At 48.3% G+C, this 25,178-nt stretch overlaps 1 protein-coding gene across 1 annotated transcript in view; it reads left to right on the forward strand.

Annotated features, from left to right (window-relative positions):
- The window catches only part of LOC119466635 (ATP-binding cassette sub-family C member 2), a 169,732-nt gene extending 151,497 nt beyond the window's left edge, over nucleotides 1–18,235 (forward strand). Inside the window, 5 exon segments of the mRNA XM_049657463.1 lie at nucleotides 6,266–6,424; nucleotides 6,680–6,769; nucleotides 6,771–6,847; nucleotides 16,529–16,723; nucleotides 18,059–18,235. Of these exon segments, the coding sequence (XP_049513420.1) occupies nucleotides 6,266–6,424; nucleotides 6,680–6,769; nucleotides 6,771–6,847; nucleotides 16,529–16,723; nucleotides 18,059–18,209 (672 nt within the window). The 3' untranslated portion in view covers nucleotides 18,210–18,235.
- Nucleotides 18,236–25,178: the final 6,943 nt, after the last annotated feature.

Below are 25,178 nucleotides of genomic sequence, written 5' to 3' on the forward strand. Positions count from 1 at the left end.
CATTAGGTCGCACTAGTTTCCCAGCGCGAAGCGGCCCGTTCCCACGTTGGGACCAAAAGACCTAGCCTTTCGGCCGCATCGCGGGCCCATTTGAATACCCATAGCTGTTTATCTGATGTGAGACTGAGAAGAGATGCGCCCCATCGCTCTACAGTGGCGTCCTTGTCGCTGCGTAAGGCAGAGCAACGCCAGAGCATATAACTAAGATCTATGGTGTCGTTACATTTATCGCATGTCGTAGGAGTAGAGAACTCCGGATAGCTCTTGTTGATTAATAGCGGGTTCGGATAGATTCTTGTTTGTAAGAGCCTTAGCGTAATAGCCTGAGCTCTATTTAGTTTACTGTGCGGGGGGGGGGGGGGGGGGGGGGGGAGAGACCCTACGTCCTAGGTAGAAGTGCTTGGTTAGCTCGTTGTACGTGAGGACGTGGTCCCTGTAATCAGGAACCTCAGCATCTTCTTGCCGTGTAGCTGCACGGTTGGTAAGTCCTCGTGCAGCATTGTGGGCAGATGCGTTGATGTTCGTGGAAGCACCGTTTATTTCTCCCATATGAGCAGGAAACCGGATGATCGTGTGGGGTTTGACGAGCTTTCCGTCGAGAATTGTCAGGGCCTGTCTAGAGGTGACTCCTTCGGAAAATTCTCGGATGGCTGCCTCAGAATCGCAGTGGATCCTAGATCTCTATGGGTCTAAAAGTGCCAATGTCATGGCTACTTGTTCTGAAATTTCTGCTTGTGTGGTGTACGTGCAAGCCGAGTTGACGACTTCACCTTTGCCGTTCAGAAGGACCGCTGTGAAGGCTCGTCTATTGTACATGAAAGCCGCGTTGACGAACGAGCATTCTTCAGCCTGATTTTTAGCTTCGTCTAGTAGGAATTTGGCTCTGGCTTGCCTTCTGCCCACATTAAGAATGGGGGTGAACATTCCTTGGAACAGGCATGACTGATATTCTTCCGCAGATCTCTGGGAATTTCCTTGTGGTTATTATCTATTACTGTAATTGGTATACCAATCCGTTCGAAAATGTGTCTTCCTGATCGCGTGGCAGAGAGTGTAATGAACTGGGCTCTTTCTTGTGCCTCCGCTATTTCCTCCAGTGTATCGTGCAACCCTAGTTGCATGAGTCTTTCAGTTTCCGTGTACATAGGCAGCCCAAGAGCTACCTTGATTACCTTCCTTGACAATGCATTGAGTTTGTCTCTTTCGGATCTCTGCCACTCGTGCATGGATGCTACGAAGGCGAAGTGACATAGCACAAAGGCTTGAACCAGTCTGACGACGTTGTATTCCCCAAGACAACGCCTCCTTTACTAGGATGCCTGGCACGTCAGCGCCGAAGCCCCCACTCAACCCTCTCCTGTTTACGCGCGCCGCTGCCGCGCAGCGGCGCTGTGTTCTGACACTATCGTGCGCCCCACCGGCACCGCTAGTGCCCGCGCAGTATCGGTGGTAGCCCATTCGGAGTCAGGATTAACGTTCTAGGTCTTAGTTTTCCTCGGCGCCCGACGTGCTGCTTTTTATCGTTTGTCTTGCCGCTTCATTGCTCGGCCTAATAACCGCAGTTGAAGCCCAGCCACACGGTATTGCTGCGTGCCCTTTTGCATGTCAAGCCAGCGTAAGAAGCTCCCTGGCTTTTCTGTCTTGTATATCTCGCGTAGTTAGTGAAACACTTGCGTGTGAGAACTGTATGGCTTTAGTTAAGAAGGCAAAGAGAAACTCTGTTATGGATGGGTTGATTTCCCACCAAGATAGGGGTGGCCTCTACTACCAGACAGTAGAACTCATTAGTTCTTTGTGGTCTGAAGAAATATGTGGAATGCTATCAAACCGAAAATCTCTCCTGAAACTATGGAGCAGTGTTTGTAGCGCAGCATGAGTGTAATCGCAGTCTTGCCTGTGTTGAAATGTGAAAGCTGCAACGATGACCACGGGAGGCTTTTGTACAGCTCATATGAAAAAAATTTATGAAGCCGATATCTTATAACATCGATATTGAAACTGCATATAATAAATATAGACTTTGATGTTCTTTTGTTTGTTTAGTGAAGTGATTTTATCGGACTGCAGGCATGAAAAACTATGATAACAGTGTTATGAATTGGGGAACCTTTCTTCCCTATATTGCTTTCAATAATTGTTGGCTTCCTTAATATGTAAATATGGCATAACGAACCCCCTCATTTCCCTACCCTTGTTTGTGATAGCAAAGTCATTTCCTGTTTTGCACGTCTATTAACTGTCAATCTTTTGCATTTTTCTTCATAGCTGGGACTGCTGCTAATATGCATAAACAGTGTCATACTTATTCCTGCCATAAAATGTTTACATATTTTTTTCTTCTTTGTTCATAATTTCCTTAGCATTATGTGCATGAGCCCATATTTGATCTCGCTTTGCATTCATGCTTTTTGTCTTTTTTCATATTGAATCAATTATTGTAATTATGCGTTATCTTCAACATGCCCTTTTAGCAAAGAATATTTAGCCTGCACTTCTGCTGCAGTAAATAAACAGTTATTTTTATTTTACTTCATTTATTTTCTCATTTCGTCTTCAAAACTACCTAATTTCACTCTGCTGAGCTTTGCAAATCTTGAAGCACAATTTTTTTTTTCACCGTTCAGCGCTGCAAACCTTCGGAGAGGGACCGCAGCAGTGACTGTCTATTGCGGAGCAAGCGGTGCGTAGTGTCAGAAGTTAGCGCCACCTCGCGGAAAGCCGGAGAAACACAGCGGTCCCGGACGAACAATAGGAGCGCGACCGACGTGCCAGGCATCTCAGAGTAGACGAGGCGCTGCCCAAGCCCATGTCAGCGGTTCGTTACTTTTTATGAGCCTGATTACGTTGCCCACTTTTTTAGCGATACGTAGAATCGTTTGATTATTGGATCCGTTGGCTTCTATCACCAAGCCCAGGATTTGGATGGAGTCCACCCTTGTGATAACGCGTCCGCTCCTGGTGTAGAACGCCATATCGTTTTCCCCAGGAGGAATCCATCCCCTGGGTTTGCGGCCTCTTCTCTTCGGACTGTATAGTAGTAGTTCCGATTTGTTGAGTGAGCATCGGAGTCCCGTTGCCATGAGGTACCCTTCAGTGACGTTTACGGCTTCTTGTAATCTTTGTTCTATTTCTCCGTCGGTGCTTCCAGTACACCATATCTGACGTCATCCGCGTAAATGGTGTATTCTATGCCTTCAATGTCTTCTAGCGAGACCTATCATGGAGATATTAAATAGAGTGGGCGAGATGAGCGCTTCTTGGCGTGTGCATCGGTTGCCCAGCTTCATTGTATCTGATGTTAAGTCCCCAGCCTTGAGCGTGCCCATCCTTCCACTGAGAAAGTCTTCGACATATTGATGAAAGCGACTAGCCAGACCGAGGTTCGAAATGGTTTTGATTATAAGCGTATGGACGATATTATCAAAGGCTTTCTCCATGTCTAGTCCCAGTCCCAGTCCCAGTCCCATGTCAGTCCCTAGTCTTATGGCTTATTATTTGGTTCTTGAGTAGGAGCATGGCATGTTGCGTAGATAGACCAGGTCTCAAGCCGATCATGGTGTGAGGGTAAACCTCGTGCTCTTCCAGGTACCGAGATAATCGATTCAGTATTGCATGTTCAGCAACCTTTCCCACGCACGATGTGAATGAGACCGCTCGTAGATTCTCGAGGCCAGTGCTGGGTCCGTGATGAGCGTTAACTCTAGGTCTGTCGCTTCGCGCCATAGGCTCTCCCCTTTGTTCGTATTGTAGGGGTGACCGCATGCGTGGTAGGGGGCGTTAAAGTCTCCGGCAACGATTAAAGGTGAGTCTCGAGATAGTTTGACTGCTTTGGTAAAAGGGACTCGAATCTTTGCTTCAGATCTTTCGGGCTGCTGTGGACATTGAGAATAAAGATATTGTTGTGATTTCCAAGTGAAGAGTTTGGAATTATTTCCGTCATGATGTATTCAATGTTACTACCAGTCATCTTTGGATCGTGGCTGACGTCCGTAGCCCTGTTACTAATTAGCGTTGCGATGTACGTGCGTTGTACGAGAGCATTAGGGGCCTTGGGATCCAGAGCCGGGACCACCGTATATTAAGATATGCTTCGATCTTGAAGAATCTCTCGTTAGTGCGCTCTTCCATGGCTGCAATACCTAAATGGAATTGCGTCTGCCTTTCGTTTATCGGCTTGACGCTCTCGCTGAGCGTTGCGAGCATTTATCTGATTTCAGATTTCGCCCTGGTAGGTGCTTGTTCACTTGTTGCTATGGCCCGCTTCTTCGGCGCGGGTATTTTTTTTTTTTTTATTCCCCTCCTCATTGGTAACGTCCATGGGTAGAGGGACTTCCGATTGCTTGCTACCGCTGCTAGTAGAGGGTGGCTGATTTCTCACGGCTATGTGAGAGCTTCTTCAAATTTCTGCCATCTGCTTAATGAGCTTGTCTATCATGGTTCTTAGCTTATCATTTTCTCCTTCGAGTTGCGCTATCCTATCATTTTCTACTCTGTTATGTTCAAGCTCTGGCATTCGCTCGCGTGTTACCTGTGTCCTCTGCGCACCTCCTCGGACTTGACCGGCCCAGGTTGACTGCCTGGGGTCTGACAATCCTCCAGGCGATTCGAAGCCCACCTGCGCCCCGTTGGAGAAAGGGCGTCCCCTAGCTTTGTATCGGCTCCTGGATCTCGAGCAGCCTCTGGTTCTGGAACGACTCCTGGAACGGGAGCGTCCACTGGATCGAGGGCGCCTTTCCGCCGCTGGTTCCGGGTTGGTGGGCGTGCTGCCAAATTGTTGTAGTCTTGCTTCCTCGTTGGCTCGTTCTATTCTTCGTCTTCTGACCGCGTATGGTATCTGGAAACGTTGCTTGCAGGCTTTACCGGCCGTCAGGCGTGGTCCTCCGCATAAGCCACATTTCGGTGAGCAATGGTGTGGCTACTCTGGGTTCGGTGTACCCTGTCTATGCACGCTAATTCTTCGGCGGTCGGACACACATCTGCTCGATGGCCCAGCTTGCCACATGCGTAGCAAACATCCACGATGAAGAATGGATGGCGCAAAGCTTTATGTACAATAAAAGAAAGCAAGTGGAACTATTTAATAGGTGCAATATACGGATCCACTTAAAAACCCGTCTTCAATATAAATAACGCAGCAATAAAACTAAAGAAGGGCACTCTTGCGCTTAACACATGTGGTCCCACTCAAAATTTTATTCGTTCTCCTAAGCATAGTTGAAACGATCACATTGCGCTCAGCGTAAGTGAAACTGCATGGATTAAGTCTACGAAAGAGCATGCTTCCAGCTGCTCGTTTTCCCCGATGAGAAGAATTAGAATTTGTACGAATAATCGCGTACGGTGCCCCAATGGCGAGCGTACCAGCGAATTTTCTCATGCTGCGTACTTCCGCGTGCAGTTCCTAGGTGGCGAGAGCTGCTCGTTGACATAAATGGTACATCCGGGGATCCGGAAGCTACACAAGACGCCGGCTGCGCCGTCGCCATTTTTTCTTTGTTAGCTATTATGAAAATGATAAGATTCACTTTGTGGTGGTGGCCGGGCATGGACGATTACGGCGGATTTCATACTCGCATTCGGGAAAAAATTTGACCAAAAGGTTCGGTCCCGCGTAAGGGCCGCACCTCGTCAGAATTGTGGAAAAAAAGTGCAGCCCTTACACGCGTCTATACGGTATATGATTAGTACCAGCCTTTCATTCTTGTGGCTGCAGAGTCGGAGAACAATCGCAATAACGATTACACGTCGTAAGAAATGATGGCTGCTTGGTTGCGTATAGTTTTGAGATACACTTGATCTCAAATACATCTCCGTTAGAGCGATTTTATAGAGAGGTACACGCGCGGCGATGGAAGGATGCAAGGACTTAAAAAATAGCGATGTCTTTTCATAGAAGCAGCAAAATTAATAGCGAATAAGGATGCGCGTAGCTAAGCGAGAGAGAATAAAAGAAACTCTGCTGAAACCGAACCCGCACATTAGCGTCCACTTATACGTGCTGCTGGGCTCTGTGGTTCATTATTCAAGCTTAAGAGCAACCATCGGCGTAGCGGGGGCGTGGCCCACCAGGCACATGCCACATCCCCTCGCGCCCCCCCCCCCCCCCCGCGAAAGGTGTGTTAGTATTCGGCCTGCCAAGCCGTCCTCCCCCCCCCCCCCCCCCCCCGCAAACAAAAATAAAAGTCTGACAAAGCCACTGGCGCCAACTCTATCCTTTAGCTATTCATGGGCTTGAATAACATGGTCAACTGCACCTTATTTTCAGGTGGGCGTCGTAGGACGGACGGGGGCCGGGAAGTCTTCTCTCGTACTGGCCATTTTGCGCATCCTGAGAGCTTCGCAAGGACGCATCCTCATCGACGGCGTCGACATTGCGGAAGTTCCACTGAAAAGACTGCGCCGCGCCGTCACCGTCATTCCGCAGGTGACACTGAAACCGACGAAGCTGTTGGTTTTATTCGCAAAGAGCGTTACTGGAAGTTTACGTCTATGAAGTGAACACAATTTCGTGCAGCTTCGTGTACGCTAGCTCACCGCTCATACCGCTTTCTCGTCTCCTAACGCCCTGTAGAACTAGGTAGCGATGCAGGACTATGTCTCGTTAACCTCCCTGTATCTCTTTGCATCCATTCTCTCCCTTGGTACTTTATTCACGGTGGTGCTGCCAACATAACGACAGGACCCCAGCCTAGTCCGAGGCACGTTGCGCATTAACTTGGACCCGACAGGCTCACACTCCGACGACCAGCTGTGGCAGGCGCTGCCGCAACGTCCACCTGGAACTCTTCGTTAAAGGTCACCCAGCCGGACTGGACATGGAGACCGCTGACGGGGGCACAAACCTCAGGTGTGTCATCGCAACTGATTCTATTCCAGTTGACGTTTTGTCTCATCAATCCCGTTCAGTGCTGGGAAGGCTACAGGCCGCGTCACTTGCCGAAAATAGAACCGGCCACATGTCTTCTTTTTGCTAAACGCTGGTGCACTTCGAGCTGCCAATGCTTGCGCAGTCCGTCCATTGAAACCGCCACAGCGCGCGGTCGGTTAAGTGCGGACATTGCGCACCAAGGTTCGCAAGCTCTAATCGGATGCGTGATAGACACTAATACATTGAAGCTTCTTAAGTGAACTCTGATCTGCTCCGAGCTCGCAGACACGTGAGCGGTTTCTTTCTCTCCTTTGCTACTCTGCCCACGGGTGCTCTCATTCTTGCCGCGTACTTCACTACCATACAAGTGGATATAATGTCAGTCACTAATGTCAAGTTGGCCCGTCTTTCTTGTTTGCAAACACCACCTACTTACGGTTACCACGATTCCGCGCTTTTAAGCTACTCGCTGCTGCCGCCGCACACGCAGTGCAAGGCACGCTGTACGAATTCAGGTTTAATTAAAATTAAACTCTGGGTTTTTTATGTGCCAGAACCACGGTATCATTATTTATGATGTATCCCGTATAGCTGGGGACTCCGTATTAATTTTGACCACTTGGGGTTAATTAAGGTCACCTAAATCTAAGTACACCAGCTTATTTGCATTTTGCCCCCCATCGAAATGCGCTCGCCGCAACCGGTGATCGAACCCGCAACCTCGTGTTTAGCAGCGCAACGCCACAGCCGCTAAGCCACCGCGGCGGGTACGAGGTGAAATCAGTTATTTGCGCACGACAGGTGTGCGAGACGACGGGGAAGAGCGTGCGTGCGACTGACGCGGCTAAGTCGCAAAGGTGTGCTCGCAGACGGATCGGAACTCACGTCCTTCACGGATGAACCAACCCACAGCTTTTACCCTGGTGACGTCACGTGCATGACGCTGGTGGCGTCACGACGTGTGAAGAAGGGAACGTAAAAGCGTTAGAGGAGCACGCCATTGATTTTACAGCGAAACTGTTTAGCGGACCCTGCACGTGCCGTCGTTGTTGGAGTTCGTTAAAAAGGAGGCCACGTGACCTAGCAGGAAGGGAGAGGGAAAGAAGAGCTAGACAGGGGGAAAGGGGTTGGAGTGACCCCTTTCTTCTGTGAGAATGCTGTGAGAGGATGCAGATGAAAAGAAGAACGCGGAGGGGTTTGACGTAAGTAGCGCCGTCCAATACTCGCTTTGGAGGGGGAGAGCGTGAGGCGCGCCAACCAATGGCGGTGTAGGAAAAAAAGTAGATCAACCGAGTAGTGGGGTGTGAGAGGAGTTCGCGTTAGGGTTGGTTGTATATGCGGAGGTTTGGATTAGTGGTTCCGGGCATTCCATGCCAGCTACAACTCAGCGGGGTTTTGCGGCAGGCGGCACTTTTTACGGTTAGATAGAGCAGCTTCACTATTAAAAAGTAAGAACATGTGAACGATGCTCGGATTGGCGTCAAATTTCTCAGCGAGGTTCCTGTAAACAAAGTAAATTAATGTCTTTGAAAAGAAAATTTGGTACATTTCGATCTGGGTGCTTAGTTATAAGTAGGTAACAAATAATTCGATTTTTTTCACAAGTAAGGTGGCGCCTTGCTAGTACAAGATGATGGTTGGTACTAGGAGGAACTCACGCGTGCGTTGTTCGGAGTGCGAGCGCTCTTACACTTTGGAAGAAACGCGGTTTGAGTCAGTACGCGATACAAGCAGGGCAGTATTAATCTGTAGGATGTGTGTGCTAGGGTCGCGGCTAGACTGTCTAGAGCAGGAGAAGGATACGCTAGCAACGTGAGTTGGAAAGTTAGGAAAGGAACAAAAGAGCGAACAGAAGCAGAGGAAAGATGTAGAAGAAAAGCTAGCCAACGTAGAGATGAAGCTGACTGGCGTCATTCCGCAAAGCAATGGTGAACGCTTCGATGCCAAACACACACCTCTTTTGCCAGCATTTCTACCATAAAAACACCTGCTCACTCGGGTAGCCTACTTGCGAAAATGTTATCCCGATGGCCCTGGCATCCTCGACAGGTCAAATTGGGACTTGGCCTGCCATATACGTATTTTGGACACGCGCGCGCGTCGGGGCCATCGCAAACAATAAAATAATGAAAAACGGTACTAGGGCCTTCACATTTTAGTGTAAGACGACTTACATGAATTGCCCCTAGAAAAACATCTTTCCAGCAATGCATTTCTGTTTAAAGGTGAAGCCGACTTTAAGGGAATCGGTGTAAGCTTGGTCTTTGTAATCTGGCTTTCCCACGTTCTGTGTTGCAGTGAATGAAGCCTACTTGCCGGAGGCGAACGATGCGATGCGAACGGGTCCCGATAACGCTATCGCGTTCTACTCTTAAAGGCGAAGCTTAAGCGTCCTGCAATTTTTTTACATCTCCTCAATTTTCCTTTTCTTCCCCAAGACTTCTATATCTACCTTTTACCGCTACCTATGCATTAGCTACATGGTGTGCCACCTAGCTGGTGGAATAATATGCAATTGCAATGCAAAGTATGCACGTATCGACGCAACGCGGCGCGCACCTCGTATCACGTGACAAGTTGTACGCTGCGATGCTAATGACGATGATTATTATTATTTATTGGCACCCCCTTTGAAACAGGGCGGTGACAAATAGTCAACTATAGTCTGCTTGATTTATTCAGGTATACTATACATGTTTTTTTACATTATTTCACTTTTATATACACGCGAGGAGTGACGTCACTGCACTTTCATATGTAAAAGAAGAACCGGCCTAGCAACTGATTTCAGTTGTGTTGTGATGGCGCTATGAAAAGGCCACGCATAGTTAGGACCCTCGAAGAGCAGCGTGAACTCGATGAGCGGTGACGGGAACAGCAAAGTCAATATGCACAACGGCGTCGTGCTCAGGCTCGACAGGACCCAGTTCAAGGCTACGTCCCATTGGTCTATCGGATCAGATGATATAACAGCTTCGCTGGCCAACCACCTTCACAGCGTGGATTGGGGGCCATTGTTTTACAGCGTAAGCTGTTATGGGTTCATACCAACAGTCGTTTCGGCTGGCGATGTTTCCGCCGCTGCCGCCGCCGGTGTATGTCGCAGCTATCACCAGCCTCCTATCCCCTATGGAGGTTTGGCCAAGAGATGGTTGGATTGTCTTGAGGAAGAACACGAAGATTAAAGAATGTACAAGAAATGCTAGAATGAAAAACATATAGGGCATACCTCAAATAAGCAAGCATGCTTCGCTTTGTCACCGCCCCGTTTCAAAGGGGATGCCAAATAATAATAATAATAATAATAATAATAATAATAATAATAATAATAATAATAATAATAATTACCATCTTATCGTGCCACGGGTCAAGGGATGTGACATGTGCGCTGCGTAGTCTCGATAAAAAGAAAATGTTAACAGTTTTTTTCATTGTCCGATTCATGGCCCATCCCCCAGAGTGGGTTGCACCATTTCAATAGGGAACAAGGACAAGAACCTGTGCTTACTATTCGTTACACTTCATGGCGCCTCCTCGCAAGGTACGAACCGCTGCTAAAGAAGCGAATTGTAGAGTATGCGCGCGGCTACCAGAGTTGCACAGCGGCTCAGCAGGCCGCTGAGCAAGCGTAGCTTCTTGCCTTGCTGCGATAGTTTTGTCATAGTGCAGGCTTAATTGTGCTTCTTGGACGAGAAGACATCTGAAGCGATGACAGCCGGCACGTCATCGCTTGCGTCGAGCATGCCTCTTCGCACTCTATCCCCCAGTGATATAGTGTAAGGCTCGCCACGTCGACATGGAGATGACCGGTTCCTGTTTCTCCAACAGTGACCCTATGGACTCCGACAACGACTACACCGTCGTGGAGGGCAAGCGACTGAAGAGGAAATACCGCAGGACAACCAAAGATGTGAGTGAGCAGCGCCCCAATGTGCCGCCTACACCGACTTACAGGATTGCTTTTGTACCTCTCGACGTGTCTAAGAATTTAAATTCTGTGCACAGACAGGTAGTCAACACCTACCTTGGTAATGTGGCTCCGAAAGGAATTAACGAAGTGCGCTTCAACACCAGAAAAAACGTAGTCACAGTGGAAGTAGCGACGCAAGCCGCCCTAGAAAAATTGAAAACCGTGCGCATACTAGGACACATAGAAGTCCGGTCGTTCATTGTGCACAGTGGTCACACTAGGGCAGGCGTTATTTCTGATGTCGTGATTGACATCAGCGACGAAGAGTTCCAAAGGCTTCTGTCTTCAACAGTGAAGGTCCTCGACTTTCATCGCTTCGGTCGCTCGACGAGCGTCAAGCTCCTTTTCGAGGGACACACGCTACCTGATCATGTCAAGGTGGGCTATATGAGGCACCCGGTGCGTCCTTATGTGCCCCGACCAATGCAGTGTCACAAGTGCCTGAAGCTAGGCCATGCCTCCGCTGTGGTGGCAGTCATGACATATCTTCATGCACAGCAAAAGAAATGAAGTGCTCGAATTGTGGTGGACCCCACGAGGCCAATTCCAAGGATTGCCCTAAACAGAAAAAGGAGATAAAAATACTGAACCAAATGAGCAAGACAAGTATGTCCCACAAAGACGCAGCAGCGTTAGTGAAAAACCGGAGGAGACGATCACGTCGTCAACGTGGGAAAGCTGTAGGTGCAAACGAGAGCTCCTTGGCTCCAATTCCACTGGTCCAGCAGAAGGTAGTTCAATCGGCCTCGATCGATCTCTCCGAGCCATTGCTTCAAGCGAGCCTCACAAGCCCGGATTCGAATATATGGCCATGCTTGCCGCAGCGTAGACGGGCCTTAGACTGTCAGCGCGAGCAAGGACAATGCACTGAAAAATCACCGTTGGACTCTGTCATTAAAGCGATGCTGCGTCAAATAATCGACGCCCTGCAGCTGCTACTGACTGGTTTAAATACGCCAGTGGCGCCAACAGCTGCAAAAATTATGCAAGCTATAGACAGTCTTCTGGCTACACTGTAGTAGCATCTACCTCTGCCCGCGAAGGTGACTGTGCTGTTCTGGGAAGTCATCGTGTTCACCACGATGGGAACTCATCATCGTGTTCACCATACCAGCATCATTCTTCCTCTTCACATCCTATCTCTGTGATTCCCCCAACCCCCTTCCCCAGCTTGGAGTAGCAGGCTAGAGGCACTTCACTCAGGCCGACCTCTCCACCTTTCTGCCATTAAAACGTCTCTCTCTCTCTCTCAGCAGGCCGCTGTGCAAAGAGCAGCATAAGCCCTAATTGGCCGTCGGCGCCGAGAGCGTCGAGGTCGGTACTAGTGCACCGCGGTACCACGACCGCTGGGTAAAAGAAACGGGTTTTTGATCCTTTTTAATCGATTTTTTTTCCCAGTGGCCGTGGCAGTACGTGACTTACTGGTGGTGCCATCTGCGCTACCGACACTCGTATATGTTAATAAAGGGACAGTCTTCGTTCTGCTCTCGAATTGGCCGGCCGCCTTTTTTCTCGCTTCCGTCTCGCGCCTCGTTAAGTCTTCCTAACGTGTACACCACGTCCCGACAGGGAGGATAGTTCATGTCGTTCTCGTGAAAACGAAGCAAAGAGACTTCGCCGCGAAGACCCTCTAGTGCACGCTGCCGAAAATGGAGCTCCTATGGCGCCCTCCTCAAGCTTACGCCGTCACTGCGCTCGGTGCGCCGCGCAGGCCTGTGACATTTTCAAAGCCCAGCTCTAAATGGCCCGTTCGTGTGGCGAGCATCGGCGGCGTAACCGAGCGAACGCGCAAAACACCGAAGGATGAATGAAAAAAATCGCAGTGACGACGATCGCTACGAGACGGCGCCAGAGTACCGTACGTCGCCTGTTCACTTCTTTATATTTCTTCGGTCACTGCGTTTCATCGGCTAACCAATGTTAAACGTTATCCGTCGACGCACGACGCGCCTGCGTGTATCAGAGGTTTCTCGAATGTTATCGATAGCTCTATCCATTACTGGCTGTTTGCATACAATCTGATTGTATGCGCGACGCGAACTGTGTAGTGCTTTCTGCAAGCCACGCGGGCACCAGAGATTACTCTGGAACCTTCGACGAGTCATGTATAAAAGCCGACGCGGTTGACCCGCAGATCAGATTTTCGACAATCGCAGACTCCACTCGCCGCTATCGTTGTGCTTGAGTGCTACTTGTTTTGCAACGCTTCGGTCCGTCTGCAACGTCGCGCAAGAGACAGATTGCCCGCGCCAGATATTAAATCACGAAATGAAAACATGGATAGAGCTGCGCTCAAATTCTGCATTAGCGAGTATCGTAATCGGCGGTGATTTTTTTTCTTTTTTTGGCAGTGCATTTCAACCATACGTATGTATTCGAACCAACTGCTGCTACCTTCCATCAATGTGCTTGGAGCCAAAGTCATCATGGATAACGCTAGATGTTACTGCACATAACCACCACAGTCGTTCTGGCAATTTTAGTGAGCTTTTGATAAATATATTTTTCACCGTCTCATAAAGGAGGACCATAAAACAGCATTCATGAATTGTTCCACCGGCCACTAAAGCTTTTAAGCTCAATATGGCCAATGCAAATGCTTAAAGAACGAAAATGCGATATTCAAGGTCCTGCTTTACAATATCTCAATCTTGAGAGCCGTTAAAACCCCAACATGGCCGCCGACTCAGATTTCAAAAAGTTAGTGACGTTTCACTTCGTGAACGCTGGTCACGCGCATGCGTATGGACGCCGTAAACATGCACAGCGTAAAGCCCCTCTATATCACAGCGAGTATCGCGGCGACGAACCACAAACGGAAAGGGCGCGAACGCGGCGATTTCCTTCTCCACCTCCAGGCGTCCTTCCTCCTCCGGCGCTCGCTTCCCTCGCGGCAACAAACGCGTTCGCTGATTTGACAGACGGGGCATCTACGCTTGCGTGTAGAAGTCATAGGCCGGCACGGCACCCCCAGCACAGTTACAGCGTAAGCTGGAGGAGCGGCTCCATATGAGCTCCATTTTCGGCAGCACGCACAGAGGGTCTTCGCGGCGAAGTTTCTTTACGTCGTTTTCACCAGAACGATGTGAACTGTCCGCCAGGCGTCGACAGTGAGCTGCAGCTTGTACCGCTCTCTTCACAGCGGTCTGCTGAGCCCGTGTTGCCTGGTTGCAGCCGCGCGCGTAGCTATACGAGTCGCTTTTTCAGCAGCAGTTCGTACCTTGCGAGGAGGTGCCATAATCGGTAGGTAAGAATAAACACAGGTGTCGAGACTGCGCGGCGCACATGTCACATCCCTTATTGTTGTTTCCTATGAAGTATGTGGGTCCTACCCACTATGGGGGGTTGGCCAAAACAACTCCCTTTACCCGTGGCACTATATATACGATGCTGTTGAGGATGATGATTCATTGGCATCCCCTTCTAAAGGGGGCGGTGACAAGTCGCCACCTAGCCTGTTTGAGTTAATCAGGTCCTGCTACATGCAACATGCAGCATACATACAACTGCTACATGGGACACCTGGTGAAATACAACGCAACCGCAATGCAAAGTTTGCACGTAAGGACGCTACGCGGTGCGCATGAGTCCCATCGCCTGACAAGTGGCACGATACGATTCTAATGCTGGAGAAGATTATTTATTTGCATTCCCTTTGAAACGGGGCGGTGACAAGCAGTCGCCTACCCTGCTTGATTTTATCAGGTATACGATACATGTTTTTTTTTTCATTATAGCATTTTTGTATACATCTCCTTAATCTTCTTTTTTCTTCTTCAAACCTTCTCTATCTACCTTGTACCGCTTCTATGCAAATGCTACATGGTGTAATAATATGCAACTGCAATGTAAAGTGTGCATATATCGACGCTACGCGGCGCGCATCTCACATCGCGTGTAAGATGCGATGTGAGATGCGCGGACGACATAGTGGTACTAGCGGACAATACAAGAGATTTACAGACACCTGCGAACATCTGTGGCGACGCATCGACAAAGCTAGGCCTTAAGCTTAGCGCACATAAATTGGGAATTATGATCTTCAATGAAGCGACGAGTAATTACGTGGTGTCAATTCAACAACAAGTCATACCCATGGTCAAGAAATATAACTACTACGGCGTATACATAAACGAAGGAAAAACTTACTCAAGCACCCACCAGATAACCTGCAAATAAAGGGGAAGCGGAATGCAGCAGTAATGAAACAGAGCACTGTGGGGCCACAAATAAGTATGAGGTGGTGCGTGGAATATGGAAAGGAGTAATGGAGCCAGCGCTAACGTTCCCAAATGCCATTCTATGCTTAAAATCGCATATCTTGTCGGGATGGGACGTTCATCAAAGATCGGTAGCCGGTTGGCTTTGGGAGCCCACGGGAAAACTACAAATGAGGCAGTGCAGGGTGACATGGGTTGGGCCTCTTTTGAAGTCCAGAGAAGCAAGGAGCAAAATTAGCTTTGATGAGATACTCAGGGACATGGATAAAAATAAATGGGCAGCAAAAGTGCACAACTATGTGTACCTCAAAAGCGTGGACACAGAATGGATTAAGACGTCATGAAAGTTGGCAAACAACTGTGTGTCCGTTGCTTTGCGCTAAACAAAGTAATTATGGATTCGCACCAACTAGCCCGCCAACGCATGTGCTGAAGTACAGGCTAATTGAAAGTGTAAATAGACAACCAGGAGTCATCAGAAAGAAATTGAAAGAAATAGAGACCGTGAATTGGATGCAAAGAATGGAAACAAAAAGGACAATGGAGATTTAGAAGAATGAGAAGAAAGAAATTAGAAGGGAAAATCTGTACGATAACACAGAGGGGAGGCTTCGAGCCGGTGGCCCTAAGGACAAAAACATACCGGAGCAAATATTCGAAACTAGATGAGGCATGTGTAAGCTGCAGAAAAAATCTGGAGACCACTCAGCACATCCTATAATGGAATGCGAAGGGATTCACCCAGTGAGAACCGCAGGTAACGTACACCTTCCAGAAGCGCTTGGATTTAAAGTGCATGGGCGGAAGCATCAACCGGTCCCAGCAGTCGAAATACACCTTCCAGAAGCGCTTGGATTTAAAGTGGGCGGAAGCATCAACCGGTCAGCAGTCGAAATAAGCAAGAGACGTTTAGAGTATTGGTGAAGAAAAAAAAGCAGGGAAGAGATTGATACGACCGGATCTGTTGCAGTCATAGGTACAAGGTAGAATTTGAAGGGGAAAAGAAGGATTAAGGAGATGCATAAAAAATGCTACATAAAAAACATGTGTAGCATACCTGATTAGATCAAGCAGGCTAGTGACTATTTGTCACCGCCCCATTTCAAAGGAGGTGCTAATAAATCATTATCATCATCATCATTATCGTGTCTCCTCGCGCGCTAGGACGCCTGTATAGGGCATGCTTCCGCTGCAAGCTAGCAAGCGCTGGCGCCGCTCAGTGGTACAGTAGCAAAGTCCAACGCAGCTGGCTTGGGTTCGATCCCGGCGGTAACTGTGTTCTCTCTCTCTCTCTCTCTCTCTCTCTCTCTCTCTCTCTCTCTCATTTCCTGGCGATAGCTGCGACGGACAACGGCGGCGGCAGCGGCGGCGGACAGCATCGCTAACAAAAATGCCCTTTGGAATGAACCCGTTCCAGCTCACGCTATAAAAAGTGAAACAATGACGCGTGTCAATCTGTCTCTCTCGCAGCGTCGGTCAGCGGCAGCTGGTGTGTCTCGCCCGCGCCCTGCTGCGTGGCTCCAAGGTGCTGCTGCTGGACGAGGCCACCTCGCAGATGGACGGCGACACGGACCGCCTCATCCAGGCGACGCTCAGGGAGTCCTTCGGGAACAGCACGCTGATCGCCATAGCACACCGAATAAACACCGTGCTCGACTACGACAGGTATACGGGCAATATCGCTCGCCTCACTAGTTACATTCTAAGCACGCTGTAACTTTTTTAAGCTTACAGGTTTCTACACGGCGCTATTTTCTTTCTAACCCTGTAACGCACAACGTGTGGCATATGCTACGCTGTTGTTGATACCTCATACATAAAATTATGGCAACATTACGTGCCAAGACCTCGGTTTGATTATGAGGCACACCGTAGTGGGGGGACTCCGGATTAATGTTGACCACTCAACCTTTTTCAACGTACAGCTAAATCGAAGTACACGAGCCCCCCCCCCCCCTTTTTTTTTTTTTTTGCATATTGCCCCCATCGAAATGCGACCGCGGCGGCTGAGGTCGAATTTGGAACCTCTGGCTCAGTAGCGAAACGCCATAGCCAATGGATTTCCGCACCGGGTACTTTGATACCTGAAAATTCTGGTTTAAGCAGAATTGGTTTAACCTTAATGCAAAGCCTGTAGTACTGTTTCTCATACACTGGTGAGATTTCTTCAGTCGTGAATAGTTCAGCACACCAACTACCAATTATTTATTTAGTGTATTAATTAAAATATCACTCTAACTTATCATTATATTTAATACAAAAGTAATTTCCATGACCAGCAACAAAGGCGAACAAGCTGATCAAACTTTCCATTTACGGATAATCACATTGCAAGAACCACAACAGGCTGAAGAGAGAACACACCACAAGCGCACCACAAGCGCACCACAAGCGCACCAAGCGCACCACGGCGCTGTGGTATGTGTTCTCCCTTCTGCCTGTCGTCGTTTTAGCGCTGTTTTTACCTTCAAAAGACATGGTAAACCAACTAGTCCAGATATTCACTCTAAATTTCCACGATATTCAACTGTGCTTGGTCATTACAAGATTAATTAATGGTAACAGCCGTGTGTTAGCTTGGATCTTGTGGTAACTTTTTTTTTCTTTAGATCTGCGTGCACTTATAATCGGGGCTACTGACTTTACTGACTTCTCTGCACGTCTACAGACAAAGATCTGGGTGAACCAGGCAAACAACGGCGCAAGCTAAGAAATGCAGTGTTGAAACCTTTGAGCAAAAAGAAAGCATCGGTAAACGCGAAATCTTAAGGTTACTAAATACAAACAAAGGTAATTGTACGTAGGTGACTACTACACCACTTAATTTTTGTCTTGTATTTTTTTCCCTACAATAGCTTGTAGATTAGTCAGATGATCTTCTGAAACGGAGTTTGTATAACAGGCTGTATAACCGCAATTTCTTGAATGAAAGTGTTCTGACTTGGATTGCCGCGGGCTTGCCTGAAAAAAGAAGATATGGTATATCGCCATTGCTTTCAGAATACTCGTCATGGATGACGGAAGATTGAGGGAGTACGACACGCCCGCCTCTCTGCTCTCCGATCATAGTAGCTGCTTCTACAGGATGGCCACGGACGCTGGCGTCGCGACCGATCGAAGAGATCACCTGCTCGCCATCACATCGTTGTGACAAGACCTTTCTAAATAAACATTAGATACAGCGAAGCTGCTGCTGAGACTATTCCTGGTGGATGTCGATGACGCCAGGTCTTGTATTCCGAGACTAGACACAGTATCAAATTAAGATCATCTCGTAAATCTTTCCCACCATTCCCACTTCGTCCTCCTACGAGCGATAAGCATGTGATAGTGCTCGTACAACTTCGCAAACACGTGCGAGTATACTCCTCTAATGCTAATAATTAGCATGACGTAATACTACTGTTCAGTACCTGTAAGACACTCCGTAAAAGAAACAGGGGCTTACATTTCAATTCTGACTGTCGGGGACTGCCGGGACCGAGCCCGCAACCTCGAGCTCAGCAGCGCCACGCGATGAAGGCACTAAGCTGACAGATTGGACGGCAGAGCTGCTCAGTGACCTGCAGCAGGAAAAAGAATTTACGGCGCAATTTCAAACTTGCGAGTAGCGTAAAAAAAAAAGTTGACAGTAACTTAAACATCCGTCATGATTTCAATGCGGGAGCATAGTGACTTCTCTCAGTTATCAACTTATAGATTAAATCTATCTTAATCCACCGTAATCCACCTTAATTGCTCTAATTTGAACCAACTTTAACCCACCGTAATCCACCTTAATCCACTATACTACACCTTAATCCACTTTAATCCGCCGTAATCCACTTTATTGTACCTTAATTCATTTTGGGGAGTGGGCCAGGCCGGTTTTTTGGGTGCGGGCCACGGCGCACCATGGTATTTCGCAGTGCGAGCCGCAGCAGGTCCAGCGCTGGGACCGAGACGTCATCACTTGGTCACGTGGGTTTTGGTATCATCGGATGATAACAACAGATGGCGGATGTTTCGCTTCATGGGGCATATAAGGCTTTCGCCTTAATAAAGCACTCCGGCATACACGACGCTGTTCCAAAGTGGTACGCGCCTCCACAACACAACGACCGAACAATAAAGCTATTTTAATGCGATAGCATTTGTACCGGCACTCGATGCGCATTGCCACCGGGCTGTCCAGCTATCGATATCGCACTCACGGGTCGCACGCCGAGGGTTAGATCTCCAGAGATTCCGAGTGCGTTTGGCTGCGAAAACGACGAAGTGAAATTGATGCACCGCTAACGCTTCGCTGAATCGGCGCAGCGATTGTGTCCAAGTATTTCTACAAGAAAAATATAGACTCGAAGTAGAGGAAAAGAACTAGAAAGCTTATCTGCAACGTTAAGCGCAACGGCAGAGAGGCTGACGCAATCTCCAGGGTCGCGGCAAATGAAAAAAATTTGCAATGGCTTAGCTCGGCTATGCCAGGATATACGTAGCGTTAGCAAAGGTTCAGCTGATTATTCTTAGCTTTCCTGGTTGTCTAGATTGTCAAGGATTAGCTTGATTGTCATGCTTACTGCTGCTCCAATGACACACACGCGGTATACGTATTATGTGGCACATGTATTCATTCCTCCTACGCTCAACCGCTAATTGCCAGGCAACTACTTCGGGATCCGATGAGTCAAGCTTCTCCGTTCTTCTGCGCTGTTGAGCAGCATTTGCGCTCTCCTTCTCCATGGCTATACCACACTGGCAAACGCCAGTCAGAAGCGCAGCGGCTCCAGCGCAGTGTCAGACGGCGACTGCACAGCGAGCGCGCGCCGGCGCCAGTGCGTCTACCACGGCTACGACGTCACTCCTCTGGAATGCGCAGACCGGCGGCGGTGAGTCGCGCGCGGCGGTGGCGGAGTGCGCGAGACACCGGTGCCGGCTCCGGTGGCTCCGGTGCGCAAGCCGTGTGACATCACTGATCCTTGCGCATGCGCAGCACGGCTCTTGATGTGCCGCGCGAAACGTGCTTGGCTAGGCCAGTGTAGCTAACGCTACAAAAAGAAACCGGCTATATGAGTAACTAAGAGATAAAAATGTCGCAGTTTCGCCCGGAAGGCGAAGGATCAATTGCGACGGCAACTTAGTAGAGAATACGGAGTAAGGATAGTAGTTCTATTAGCTATATAAACTTGGACATGCAGCAGCACCAGCTACGCGCAGAACTGGTGTCAACGCAGTCGCCGTTTTGCCCGCGTTCGCACCGAACGCGCGCGGCGCTGGTGACTGTTGCCACGTATGGAGCCTACATGCAAACGCTGTTTTAAAACAGCGCTTGCATGTAGGCTCCCTATTGCCAGGGCCTCTGGGGGCGGCTCGGAGGTTTTCGACGAGATCTGAACGGGAAACTCGACGAGCAGCGTCGGAAGTCTTTACCACCTTCTCTGCTCGCAACGTTTTTATATTTGTTGCCGCAGCTAAACATCGCCTCACTTTCCTCCCGTCCCCCCACGGCTTTCCGCGCGACGGAAGAAGTCGCGTTTGCTCTATAAATATGGTGATTGTAAAGGAGGAAAGAGACGCTTAATTCTGCAGCCCTTCAGGGAGCACGGCGCAGAACGCGCGTTTGTTCTCCGCCGTGCGTTCGCTCCACGTGAAAGGGAACGTCCCTCGCGCCCTTTCACTCGCACATACAGCGTCCGTCGCGCGTTGGCGCTGAGCCGTGCTCCCTCAAGGGCTGCAGAAGATAGCGCCAACCTTTCCCTTTCCCTCAAGAACCACTTACCACCGGCGACGATTTCATCGTCGTTGACGTCATACGGAACCTCACGGCGACGGCGACGCCAACGGCAGAAATCCTCTTTGAGTGTTCATATAATTGCTATCACAATAAAACATAATAAAGAAAAAAAGATTCTACAATAACTCAAAGGGAAACTCTGTACTTTTCGAAGCGAGATCAGGATGCCTTAGAACGCGTAGTTACAAAGCGAGGAACGCCAAGGAAGAAAAAGCATGTGCGTGCTGCGGTAAAGCTAGGAAAACGATGGAACATCTATTAGAATTTGAAAATATCGACCCGATTGTTGGTTTAGGCTATGCTGGCTTCTTTAAGCCCTGAAATTCAGGGACAGCAGGGAAAAACTAAACATGCTCACAATAGAGTAAAAGGCGGTTGGAGGATCGGTGGCAGAAACGTAGGAAGACCACAAACATTCTTCTTCTTTCTGGGGTTTTACGTGTCAAAACCCGTACTGATTATGAGGCGCGCCGTAGTGAAGGGCTTCCAATTAATTTTGGCCACCTGGAGTTCTTTAACTTGCACTACAATTAACGCAAGCTCGCGGGCGTTTTTGCATTTCGCCCCATAGAAATGCGGGCGCCGCGACCGGGATTCGATCCCGCGACCGCGTGCTCAGCAACGCAACGCCTTAGCCACTGAGCCACCACGGCACGGAGGTTTATAAAAAAGAAGTTCCCGATAATGGCTCAGAAAGTTTGGTGCGGGCATTTATTGTTTGTTAAAACAATAACAAAAAATAGGGAATACGTTCCGCAAACTAAGAAAAAAAAATGTCACAGTTTCGCCCTAAGGGCGAAGCAATGAATGCGATAGCAACACAGCAATGTCATACGAAGTAAGGTGAGCGGCTTTGGTAGCAATATGAATTGTAGTAAACATGAGCTGATTAAGTAAGCAGGTGTGCTGCGGCGTAAGTAGACCGACATGAAGAGAGACTCGATGACCACGAGAAGGCCCGTGTGAAACGGTGGTGTTGATGAGAAGCGCTGCCCGTGGGCAGCGCGTGCGAAGAGACACACCTGTAGCGCTGCACTGCCGATCCGGGCAGCATTGCATGTGTAGCGTGCGTTGGAAAATGTGGCCCGACTATTACTAACTGTGGTGTGAGCGCGCACAAACAAACATGAATAGATCACACTGAATGACTGCAGATGGCTGTCGAAACGCTGGCAGCAAGCGCATATACGCCGCAGCGGGCGAAGTTACGTGCGGTCTATCGCTTCCACGGAAACTGAGCGGCGAATGCACAGCGCATAAAGGTCAGAGCCGTGTGGAGATAAGAGACGGTGCGGACGAGCGACGAGCGCGGTTGTTGGCAGAGTAGAAGTGCGCCCCCCCCCCCCCCCCCCCCGCTCCCTCCGGCGCTGGCTTCCCGCTTCCTTGCTTGCGCGTGGGAGATTGAGTGCGTCCGCTCTCCGTGATAGCCCGCGTCCCCGCACGTTTCCGCTCGGGCATACGGCGCGCGCCGAAGATTTTATCTATACGGAACCTCATGGCGACGGCGACGCCGACGGCAGAAATCCGGTTAAAGTGTCCATATAATTGCTATCGCAATAAAATAGAGCTTGGGGGCGCAAGCCATCAACCATCATCCCTCAGCCAATATACCATCCATACGTCCATCCATGGTAGAGTTACTCCAAGAGAGTAGTTATACAAGGCTCGAGAACTGGTGGGGAAGTTCATAGAACGGATCTGTAAGGGCATGAAGAAATTGTAGATGATATATTTCTCTTTATAGCAAGTGCAAAACAAGAAAGAGGTTAACAGGAATATGGGGGCTTGAAGTGATTGTTATACCTTCACAACAATGTGACACATGTCACCAACACGATACAAATTGCCTGTGAATACCTGGTTTCGGTTATAAAATTTAAGTGAAATTTCTTCAAGTATCCAGTTATCCTGATTCCTAGATTTGTAAAGAAGGAAGAACTGTTCTCTACATTGAGCCACGCATTGCCGATCATGCAGCATCGTTTAGGGTGGAGATTTTCCTAAAGTGCTAATGGGGGAAACTAACTAAAGCCGAGAAGCGCTTATTATGCTTTCTAAAGCTAGCGTGGCGCCAAAACCACCCACTGTTTCAGGTACCTTTGATACGCGGAAGCACAGTAAACTAGCTAATTAGCATACGTTGTGAACGCCAATAAATGCTCATTATGTCCTTTGAAAGAACACTAAGCAGAAACGCTAAATCATTTTAGAGTTTAGACTAATATAATATTCTTTAAAAAACACTATTTTCGTTAACTTAACAGTAAGAGGTTGAGTCTATAGAATAGAAAATGCATACAAAACTGCTACTATGTTGTTGTTTTTTTCGCGCATAAGTTTCTGCGCCGGTACGTATAGTGTTATATGAATTTCAACGTTTCTTTTTTTTTTCGTGTTTAAGCTGTTGGGCCGATGTAAATGTTCGCCAAACTTTCAAAAATGTGTCATTTGGCTGCTTTTAAGTACAATATATTCCATCTTTTAAGCTAAAATTAACAATGTCCGAGTAAACACCATCAAAATCTTAATGTCACAGTGAGCCTATAGTGCCTAGATATATACTGGACACTATATTATATGCACTACAGTGAGCTTGTGTGCAAATGTCAATGTGCGTGCGTGCGTGCGTGTGCGTGTGTGTGTGTGTGTGTGTGTGTGTGTGTGTGTGTGTGTGTGTGTGTGTGTGTGTGTGTGTGTGTGTGTGTGTGTGTGTGCGTGCGTGCGTGTGCGTGCGTGTGTGTGTGTGTGTGTGTGTGTGTGTGTGTGCGTGCGTGCGTGCGTGCGTGCGTGCGTGCGTGCGTGCGTGCGTGCGTGCGTGCGTGCGTGCGTGCGTGCGTGCGTGCGTGCGTGCGTGTGTGATTATAAAACGTGACCTACAAAACGTTCTCTGTATTCCTCTTTTCACTGCCGCTTCAAAAAAATCATGACATCAAAAAACGTTGCAATTGCTACGCCGAAGCCTGGCGAATTTTACGGAGATGTTACGAAGCGCTAAACCGTATATTACGCACAGGATTTCAAGCGCAAATGTTTTTCAGCGTTTCCAAGAATTTGGTCACCATAAAACCAGCCACAGCGTGTAGGACGCTAGTTTGCAGCGGGTAGAGACTCGAGAGCGACACAGCGTCACGCAATGGATGTACGAAGGTTTAAAAATAATAATAATAATAATAATAATAATAATAATAATAATAATAATAATAATAATAATAATAATAATAATAATAAATTAAAAAATTAAGAAAAATAAAAACAGAAAACGGAAGAAAACAGCAGTTTTCATTTCAGCGATAGATACATGTCGGTGCTGCATTTCGCAGGCGTCGATGTAGGCTGGCGGAGTTATATTAATAAGAAGGAATCTTTAAAACAAACACACATCGACTATACATCTCATTACGCGTTCCCATGCTGGTACCGGCGGGTCTTTTCTCAGACCTGGTGCATTTTTTGCATGTTTAGCTGAAAAAGTGAGCTTTTATTGAAAAAGCCTATATATATATAAAGCGCTAGAGTACGATAACGGTTTATGATCGGAACGTCATAGGCGCACCTTGCGCCGCCTGTCGGCACCAGTTCGTGTCGCAGCAGTGCTGTCGTTTGTACTGGCCGGATCAAGTGTCATAACACAGATAATGACACCGGGCTGCGTGCAGATGAGCAAGCGCCACAATGCTTGCGCATACTTAGACAACTCCCAGAGGAGTTCCCGCGCGAATTTTTCTGGGTATTTAGCAGTGCCTTTGTTGTTGTACCTAATCCACTAGTTTTATATAGAGTAGCTACTTGTTTACTGGCCTAGCGTGGTGAAAGCGAAAGGAATGTCTTTCTCATTCAGAGCGCCGCAACGTGCGGATACTTAACGGTGATGTTCTTTTTTTTTTTTTTTCCAAGGAAGATTATTTCTCAATTCATCCACAACTAAGTTTCCTGGCAATGACACTCGCCTCTTTAACTTTTCGTGCACATTATAAAATGAAGGTAACCATAAAAGGCTGAATTCCCTGCATAGAACATCATTGCAATGGACTGTTACTAACCACAGCTGTTCAGACACCGCATCAGTCTACGTCTCTCAAGCGAGCTCGACATACGTTGCAACGACACCTGCATACGGCCGACGCCTTCAATGATTGCCACCGACGTCCTTTTCAACTTTCCCGCCACTATCGCTGAACAAATTGACACAGAAGCGAAAAAGAAAGGCCGGGTTGATTGCAGCATTGACTCCAAGATCACACGCACAACATCTCGAAGGCCATTCTGACAGCTTTACTGTTTCCGCCGCTTCCGCTAGATAGCGCCACCAATCCACGGTCACGGAGGGGGGCGGCTCTTCATTATGCGGAG

Source organism: Dermacentor silvarum, chromosome 10, assembly GCF_013339745.2.
Source record: "Dermacentor silvarum isolate Dsil-2018 chromosome 10, BIME_Dsil_1.4, whole genome shotgun sequence".
Classification (NCBI taxonomy): Eukaryota; Metazoa; Arthropoda; class Arachnida; order Ixodida; family Ixodidae; genus Dermacentor; species Dermacentor silvarum.